This window comes from Engraulis encrasicolus, chromosome 6 (genome assembly GCF_034702125.1).
Source record: "Engraulis encrasicolus isolate BLACKSEA-1 chromosome 6, IST_EnEncr_1.0, whole genome shotgun sequence".
In the NCBI taxonomy this organism is placed as follows: domain Eukaryota; kingdom Metazoa; phylum Chordata; class Actinopteri; order Clupeiformes; family Engraulidae; genus Engraulis; species Engraulis encrasicolus.
The window spans coordinates 3437115-3447047 of record NC_085862.1 but is presented as its reverse complement, the minus strand read 5'-3'; the positions used below and the strand labels follow the sequence as shown (position 1 = coordinate 3447047).

General features: G+C 43.9%; 1 protein-coding gene across 1 annotated transcript; it reads right to left on the bottom strand.

Moving 5' to 3' along the window:
• Positions 1-1479: 1479 nt before the first annotated feature.
• si:ch211-212d10.2 (uncharacterized protein LOC557710 homolog) lies at positions 1480-5567 on the bottom strand. The gene is made up of 3 exons (XM_063200002.1): positions 5256-5567; positions 4568-4683; positions 1480-2930 (listed from the first exon to the last, which is right to left on the bottom strand). Exons 1-3 carry the CDS (start codon positions 5440-5442, stop codon positions 2793-2795), a joined length of 441 nt encoding a protein of 146 aa, XP_063056072.1. The 5' UTR covers positions 5443-5567; the 3' UTR covers positions 1480-2792.
• Between the last annotated feature and the right edge of the window lie 4366 nt (positions 5568-9933).

Genomic DNA, 9933 nt, shown 5'->3' with positions numbered 1-9933 from the left:
TAGCTAGCGCGCTAAGTAGCGTAGCATGCTAACGGGAATGAATAGAGATATCAGACCTGACCCAGGGAAAGCTTGCTTCAGCCAGCACTGCAGTCGAAGTATTTCTTTTACTGCTTCAGTTCCTCTCAAACCTTGCAGGCGATTTCAGGTGCTTCTGTCTTCTTATTGAGCTGGCAGCATCCAACTTCTCATGTCCTCCTCTCAGCCCGGTAGCGTGGCTCCGAATCCTCGGCAACCCTCGTGGCTTGGGCTAGTCTTTTGACTTGAATGTGAGTGCAGGTGACTCACTAGCCATGAACCTCAGAGTTACTTTCGGACGCGACACAAAACAGAAATAAAAGTCTGGAGTCCAAAACTTAAGTTTGATGTCTTTCTTTATAGTAACTTAAAATAATACAAAACAAAAGATGAATTCCTAACTCCTATCTAAAAACTAACTGAAATGTGACGGTCAAAAGACTGTGATGCTCCTATGGTTCGTGGCTTCTACACTGACGTTCTTCATGCGTCCTGACGGTTTTATATTAATATCAGCAGCCAATCAAAATGCACCACAGTATCTAGTGTCTAGGTAAATTACAAAATGAATTCGTATAACACTAAATATATATACAATACTTCCTAAGTATCCAAATTAACTGTAATTCTGCTAAATATTAATTCTAAATACAAAATCTATGTACATAAATAAACATTTTAATTAAACATAAAAAATGGCTCTAACAGTAAGCTTTGGTGACCCAACCACACGAGCGCCCGCAAGAGAGGGAGTCACATGATGCCCTCTGTTTCCTGCGAAAACTCAGTTTATTTATTTTATTCCTCAATTTGTCTTTGGTCAAATATAGAATAAATGTTTAATGTAGCACTGACATTTTGTTGTGCATATATTAGTTAAAGAAATGCTTTGCCATGTATTCAACATGGGCTATATGGTGTTTAAAATGAAACCCCTTAAAATCAAGAGGGCTTCGCGACCCTCTGTGGATCTTTGGGGACCCATAGGTTGGGTCCCGACCCATAGGTTGGGAACCACTGATAAAGTGAGCGCATGACATTGCCCGACCTCTTCTCTTCTAACTACTTTTTATACGATTATTTTACGTATTTTGTAAATTGAAAACTTTACCCATTGGTTGGTAAATCTTTTGAATAAACTGTAAATAAACTGTCTCCAAATTCAAAGACTTCTGTTGTCCACACATCACACCACCTTCACCAGCTCGTGTGATGCATGAAATCATGTCGAATGAGATGCTCGCAAAGAGAGACAGTGGAGAGAGATTTACACTTCATCATCAAAATCATTATTATGCTCAAAATCAAACACTGTGATATATTTTTTTTTAAGTAAAAGCAGTAAATGAATGTGTGTGAGTATCTTATGACACTTCATTAAGGAGGGCCAACAGCATATAGAAATGGAAGCATTTTTTTTTACAAAAAGTCATAAACTTGTGATTTAATTTACAAGGAGGTAGGATTTATTATTTCAGTGAAAGGCAAGTTGGGTTCAGGACATGACGTGATCACTTTGCTATATTTCCATGTAGTGTTCAGTAGCATACTTGGCTGATTAGCATAGCATATTCTCATACATCTACTAATAGATTACGAGTAAGTAAGAGTAAGAGTACTTTATTTGTCACTGTTATTTGTCACAAACAACCCTAGCCTTAGGCTAGCGTGCAGTGAAATGACAGTAACTCCATATGTGCAGAAAAATATAAATGACCGGTACATAAATAAATTATACAGCATAAAAATAAAAGTAGACCATTTTCTTAATTGTCCATAGCTGTAGAGACTCATCGACAAGGTGAGGTTCTCTGTGGATAATAAACATCAACAACGTGAATCAAAGTGAAATAAGAAACTAGACAGTATATATAAAAAGCTATTCAAAATAAAAATCACCAACTATAACTTTCAGTGTCTTTAAAAATCAGGGGAAGGTCATGTGAAATACAGCACATGTGGTAAATCCCTTCAACTTCAAACTTGTGCAATTTCATTTTACTGTCTTCCTTCTTCTTCATAATAACAAGCTTGGCTTCATCCCAGAGTAGCGCTGCTCCACTGAGCGTGACATAGAAGGAGACACCAGAGTGTCTGTGTGTACCATCACCATCATCACTAGCTGCACTGATGTTCACCAGATAGCCGTCTGGCTGGCGATGCCAGAGACAGACATGAGAAGAAGAGCAGTATGGCCTTCAGAGGCAGTGTTGTCAGATGTGTCTGATCAAACCCCACCCAAAAGGTTCTCAAAAAACGCCAAAATGTGTTATAAATTCCGCCCAATTTCAACAAATTGCATTGATTTCTATGTGCACAAAGTTGCAGGAAAAAACAACAAAAAAAACAAAAAAACAATTTTTACCCACAGACGGCCATCCCGAGTAGCCCAATTGGGGGGGGTGGGGGTGGGGGGGTAACTGCCCAACCTGGCAACACTGTTCAGAGGACACGATACGGCCTGTCTGTCTCTCCAGCAACCACCACCATGTCACCCGCCGTAAATCCTACGCAGAATCACGGTCACGGGGGATTCCGCTGTGGCGCAGACGGACGGACAGCGCCGGGCCGGTGCCGGGCGTTCGTGACATGACTGGAGCTGTAATTCAAGTCAGCTCTGCTGCTGCCCGCCAGTGTGCTTAGGATGGCCTTGTGCCGGTAAAAAATGGCATTTAGCAGAAAAACCCGCCCAATTTCTGCCATAGAAATCAATAGAATTGGGCGGGATTTTGTGCTTCTAGGCGGGTTTTGAGCATTTTTTGGGCTGGAAGTCATCAAGCCTCATCTGGCAACCCTGGCTGCTGCTTCTGCTCCTTCTTCGGCTGCTCCGTGGGGAAGGGCTTCAGAGACAGGAGGTCGGTGTGTCTCACGAAGACGCTTCCACTCTCCACCTTGACCTCATGGACCCGTTGCTAAGACAAAGACAAACACACATCAGACAAGACAGTGGTGGCTGCTGTGAGCAGACATACCGGTACACGTACATGGATGATTTACTGACCTTAGAAAACAGAATCAAAGTGTGCAAAACTATTCGACAGTCATTCACCGGCCAGCCAGGACTGGTGGTAGTCATTTTAATACAGTGGTGGTAGCCTAATGCACTGACATAAAACTCAGAATAAATAACAGAATAAATAATATTACGTGATCAGAATGTCTTTCCTGACATCAGATTAATAGATAAGAATATAAATAGCATGCATTGCATGTGTGTAGCCCTTTAACGTTCTGTGTTCCACTAGTGGAACGCTGTATTAGGCCCCCTTGTCACTAAAACCCCTTTACTACTATAGTACTACACCACTATGACATAACACAGGGCCTTTACTACCATAGTACCGGTACTACACCACTATGCCATAACACAGGGCCTTCAGTAATACATTACTACCATAGTACTACACCACTATGCCATAACACAGGGCCTTCAGTAATACATTACTACCATAGTACTACACCACTACGCCATAACACAGGGCCTTTAGTAATACATTACTACCATAGTACTACACCACTATGACATAACACAGGGCCTTTAGTAATACATTACTACCATAGTACTACACCACTATGACATAACACAGGGCCTTTAGTAATACATTACTACTATAGTACTACACCACTATGACATAACACAGGGCCTTTAGTAATACATTACTACTATAGTACTACACCACTATGACATAACACAGGGCCTTTAGTAATACATTACTACCATAGTACCGGTACTACACCACTTTAACAGTGCACAGGGCCTTTAATAATACATTACTACCATAGTACTACACCACTATGACATAACACACGGCCTTTAGTAATACATTACTACCATAGTACTACACCACTATGACATAACACAGGGCCTTTAGTAATACATTACTACCATAGTACCGGTACTACTATGACATAACACAGGGCCTTTCTGGTAACGGCTGATTTATATAACAGGGGATGTGTCTGACTGGATTTAGTTTACAAAATACACTTTGTGAATGGGATACTTTGCAATACATAGACCAATAGGATGAACATTCGCTTTTGGCATGCAACACCTCAACCTCAACACCTCAACCTCAACACCTCAACCCTACTATAAGACATAAGCTGGGGGTCATAACCGCTTCCACCTTTCCCCCCCAGAGACAGTGGAAAACAATATCACGCTACATTAAGGAGATGCAGGAAATTTCACACCATACCTCCTCACCTCTGAAATCAGAATTTCATGCATGTGTGTGTGTGTGTGTGTGGGTGGGTGTGTGTGTGTGTGTTTGGTGGGGTGGGGCAGGGAAGCTGACAAGGGGGGACAAAGGGATGACTTGTCCCGGGCCCAGGGAGACAGGGGCCCAGGAATGGATCCTCATTTCATTGTATATATCGGATGGGGGGGCCCTTTCAGATTACTTTGTCCCAGGCCCAGACAAAGCTGTCAGCGGCCCAGGGGGTGGGGAGGTTCCTGCTGTGTGACTGAAGGGAATGGAAGAACAGGTAGCATGGAGACAGCTTGGCACATATCAGGTCGCTCTTCTGCATTCGTGAAACTCACCTGCAGCCCAGTGCTTGACCCTCCTGTTTTGATATTAAAGTCATAGTCGTGCCATGGACAGAACACCTTAAGGACGCCATCTGCTTCCTCAATGTCTCCATCACACAGGGGTCCCCCTGCGTAAATAAAAATAATAATAACTTGAATTATTGCAAACTGTCAACAGTGGAAATAAAAATCCCCATCTATCTAGTAAAGTAGAGGAAGTGGCGACACAGGTTGGCATTTCATATAATTAGGGGGCCGCCTACTGACAGAAATTGGAAATGTCCCCACCACACCACAGGCTATCGCCGTTCTGGCAAATCTATTGTAGACTACTGAGGTTGGGGGCCTATTGAAGAGCATGTTATCATAAAATAGGCTACGACCGTATGATTTATTTTACTAATCAAATCCGCTTGCAGGTCATAGCAGCAATACATAAAAATAGCAGACAACCACAGCCGCTTCCGGTTGCGATGACGCACCAGCTGTAAAGGCACCGGCGTGTTTAGAAACTCAATTTGCGGATAACTCGTTGTTGTGAGTACAGAGACGCATGATTCGTGAAATGAACTCAACAATAATCTGTGAACAAAACAAGAATAAACTCTGCTGCTGTCAGTGCTCCTTCAACCCAATAGCTTCCTCGTAGCCCAAGGAGGATGCAGCAAAGCGACAATAGAGAATTCGCACATAGCCCTACCCGAATGAGAACATCGCGCATCCAGAGCAAAGAACTCCCCCTTGACATGAAACAGACACACATCTGAATGGTAACCGAGAGAAGAATAAATCAAGCGGCATTGCCGACCGGAGAGATCGGAAACCGGGCCGATGCAATGCCACATCAAATCCCGAGCAGCTGCGCTCTCCTCCTCTGCGGAAGCCATAAACGCGCCGGATATCAAAACTAGAAAGGCTGCGCGCTACATTATGTGACCGACCGTGCTCCATAAAGGAACGACAGCCTCAATAGACATCAAAGCTAGCTATTGTCTTGGTTGGGTAAGAGAGCGCGGTGCGATAGGCTCCTGGACAGCATGGCTGGCCACCTCTGGCTGGTCAAAACGCATGGCATAGTCCATGGAGGTAGGCATAGTCAGTGCCTAGTGCTACACACTTAGTATAAATGTAGCCTTCTACATGATGTATGATGGATATTCAAAATAACTTGTAGGCTATGTCTCGGCTAATGTTACAAAGTTACGACTTGCACAGTCGCCAGGCCACAGCTGAAACACAACAAGGCTTTTGTCCACCATTCTTGCATTTCATTGAGAGGAGTTAAGCTCTACCAGGTGCATGAAGCAAAAGGAAAAAGTTGTAAGGAAAACGTGTAGGTTGCACATTGAAAAATAGAAGGAAAGTAAAAGCTATTGTTAGGTACAGGGAAACAACTGGTGTAACAACTATGCAATATAATAGGCCTAGTTGTTGGCTACTGACATCACAGAATTACTTATACTTTTACTTGATACAACTCATCATGTATCTGACCATCATGAACTTCCTCTGTATGCGTGGATCCTTCCACTCATATCTCCATATTTGTGTTTTTTCTTACATACGGTAGACTAGTTCTTATCCAAAGTAAAGTCAAGGACTAAAGTAAAGTGCCATCTCAAAACCTGCGAGACTGGAAAACAAAACATGCGGCCCTCATGAAAGTTCACTTTCACTTGCTGGCCAAATGTGACAAAATATGTCATTTTGTAGCATTTCTTCAATTGTTCACAGAATGTGTCAAGCCGTTTCACTGGATCTTGAAGTCTATGTTTTGCCCAGCAGGCCTACCTCCAGAAAATATGGTAACACTTTACTTTACGGATCAGTAAGAAGGTGGTAATTTCATGTTAAGAACCATACAGTTTCCAGTGCATTGTGGTGACACCCTGATGACTCGCAGCACGGTGACACTTTGTTCACACACACACACACACACACACACACACACACACACACACACACACACACACACACACACACACACACACACACACACACACACACACACACACACACACAATGCACTGGAAACTGTATGATTATTTTGTTGTTGTTACTAAAAACAAACAGTTATTATCCTGAAATCACTATGAAATAACTTTGAAATTAACACAAAATTACCACCTTATTAGCAATCCGTAAAGTAAAGTCTTACCGAAAATATTATGACTCTATAACAAGAGTGAATTATGCTGCAGTAAAAAATGCTACTCGGTGATGAGTCTTGCAGTAAAACTTGCAAATGATCTGGCTGGTTGGTATGGGCCCAAAGTCTTCTTGGCCTCGCCTCTCCTCGTCTTTCTCCTGTGACTCAGAGCAGCAGGTTCGGACCAAATGTCTGGCTCCCATGATGCCTTAGGAAGAGCTACTCATCCATCATCAGCCTCCTAGTGTTTTCCAAAAACACATCTAGGGCCTCGTCTCATCTCATCTCAGGAGCAGTGTTGCCAGATTGGGCTGCTTTTCTGCCCAATTGGGCTGTTGAGGATGGTGTTCTGTGGGTGAAAAATGGCAATGGACAGGCTTTTCTGTAGATTTATGTAGGCCATAGAAAATCTACAGAATTTAAACTGTTCAAATTGGGCAGGATTTAGTACCTACCAACTAATTTTTTGAGCATTAGTTGGGCTGGAAAACATTAGTCACATCTGGCAACCCTGCTCAGGAGATAACCTTTAACAGGGACGTTTCAAGGTATTTAGGGGCCCTAGACAAGGGGTGGGTGGGGAACTTTTATCTCAGGTGCTGGGTATGACGGCCTCACGGTCCGTAAGCGGCCCGCGGGCTATAGGTTCCCTACATGGGGTGGGGGACCTTTTTCGTTCGAAGGCAAGGGCCACTTGAAGTTTGACTACGTCCTCCAAGGGCCATACTATGAATACAAACCAGGATTCCCTCCAGCACTTTAGGGATGTATTGAGGCTGGGCACCTTTACAACAGACCCCACTTTCACTAGGTCCCCTGAAAATATTGCTTTATCGTATTTCAAATCAATGTAATATCTAAGATTGCTTTACAAAACACGTCATATTTCATGTTAAACTGCATAACGTTAAAATGATATCAGGGGCCGGCTAAGACGGCCATAGGTTCCCCACCCATGCTCTATTGGAGGCCCCCGTCAAAAGAGACTGATAGCAGCAGGATTGTACTTTTCAGCCATTGAATTTAAGGGTTGCACTCACAAGTTGTCATTGCTGCCATTTGCGGCCCTTGATGCTGTTTTATCCGGCCCCCAATGTCATTTTAATGTTATACGGCTTCACATGAAATATGACATATTTTGTAATGGAATCTTAGAAAATATATTTGCAATACAATTCAGTTATATTCAGGGGACCTGGAGAAGATGTGGTCTGTTCTAAAGGTGGCTGCCTTCAATATAGGCCTAATGTGCAGGGAGAAATCCTGGTTTGTGTGTTCATAGCACGGTCCTCTGAGGACTTTTACGGCCCTCGGGTGAATTTGAAGTGGCCCCTCGAATGAAAAAGGTTCCCCACCCCTGGCCTATAGGCAATTGCCTAGTTTGCTTGCCTGCACTGACAGGCCTTCTGCCTTCTGTGGCCTCTTAACTCACCAGCCTGTATGATTTAGATGGTCTTCCCACAATACGGTTTTCATTGAAGGAGCCAGGCATGCCGACAGGGGGGGACAAAAGGGTATGTTGTCACGGTCCCAGTGTGATAGGGGGACCAGAATCTGGTCCCCACGGTACATTGTGTTTTATTGGGTAGGGCCCTTTCAGATTACTTTGTCCTGGATGTCAGCGGCCCTGGAAGGAGCTGTAAGAGGACGAACCGTTCGCACGACTCCGAGCCCACCTCACTGGTTCACGACAAGTTACTGTCCCCCATCACCAGCACCAGGGCTAGATTTACACTGCCTCCCTGTCAGCAGACCATCCATCGCAGAGCAGAGAAAAGGACAGAGGATACGGCACCTGGTTCTTAAAACTTTCACCAGGAGCCTCACAGGAAACAATAGTCTTAAAAAGCAAATCTCCTCCGACATTGGTTATTTCATGGGACACATTTTTGGCACGGTTCGACAGCATATAGGCATACTACTGTTGAGGACTTGTGTTTATGTACAGTATGTTGTGTAAACAGGCTGTGTCCACTTCCACAATTTATCTTTTGACTACCACACACAGAGTGTACCAATATAGTGCTCAGACTGCACTGATTCCCTCATCAGGGAGTTTTATCAAGTTTTATGCAGCAATAACAAATTGAAAAAAACAACAACAACAAAAACCCAATCAAGTAGCCTACGGTAATCATAGTAATTTCCACATACATAACGTTCCCTAATCACACAAGTCAGTCGCTCTGTTCCCTATTTTGGCTCACGGCGTCTAAGTGATGTAACACAGCTGCTGCTGTCTGCTGTCTGTTGGAGGAAGACTGAACACATCCCTCCAGGACCATCTCCGCACTGGACTGGACGGGACGGGATGGGACTATTGATGAATGTGTTTGGAAAACAGAGACATTCGACAGCAGAGGAGAGGAGCGGAGCGGACGGTGGATGAAGTGCCAAGGAGAGGCGAGGAGCATAACTCCTAACGGCCCTCCTCCGCTCCGCTCCGTTGCGTTGCGTTTGTTGCTTCGCAGTCATGGCCGTAGCCACATATGAGGTAAGGGAGGTCCGGACCTCCCTTATTTTTAGAGAAAATAATCTTTTTCATACATGAAAAAGGGGATCTTCTCCATTGTCCGCCATTTTGAATTTCCAGAAATCTTTTCAGCTGCAAAACAACTGTAAACTGTGGTCATACTAGTAAATATTAGTTCATTATTTATCAAATATTCATGAAAAGACCAAAATTGGCAAAAGACAGCATAGTTTCAATGAGCAACATAGTTACAATAGATACTCCGGGCAACATCCTACACAGTGCACCTTTTAAAAAATTCTGGCGCGCTGCGAGTGCACTATGGACCTCCCTTATTTCAAATTCCTGGCTACGGCCATGTTCGCAGTGTGTGTCTGCTGGGGTGATCAGACCGCGGCCAGTGCATTCCCGCCTCATCCTCTCATCACTCGTAATTATATCCAGACAAAACAGTGCGTGTGTGTGTCATGGCTGGATTGGCCATGAGGCATACAGGGCATTTGCCCGGTGGACTGTTGATGATTTTTGGCCTGATTCATGTTGTGGCCCTCAGTCAGTGCAGTGGTATCATCAGTCTTCATGCTGCTACAGCTGATCGCTCAGAGTCTAATTTAAATGTTAATTTTGGCTGTTGTGGTTAAAATAGCCCGTAATAGATTACTAAACCTGTTGTCCCACCAGGCTTTATTACCTCTCTCACTGCTTGGCGGACTGGTCATGCCTGGCCTGCTTTTTCACCCCAGCTCAGCCCTGGTG

Excerpts from the sequence above, each read along its gene's own strand:
- si:ch211-212d10.2 (XM_063200002.1), bottom strand. The coding sequence starts at position 5,442 with ATGGCTTCCGCAGAGGAGGAGAGCGCAGCTGCTCGGGATTTGATGTGG. Across the intron at positions 4,684-5,255 it reads TGCGCGATGTTCTCATTCGG|GGGGACCCCTGTGTGATGGA; the intron begins GTAGGGCTATGT and ends TTATTTACGCAG. Across the intron at positions 2,931-4,567 it reads GGTCAAGCACTGGGCTGCAG|CAACGGGTCCATGAGGTCAA; the intron begins GTGAGTTTCACG and ends TCTTTGTCTTAG.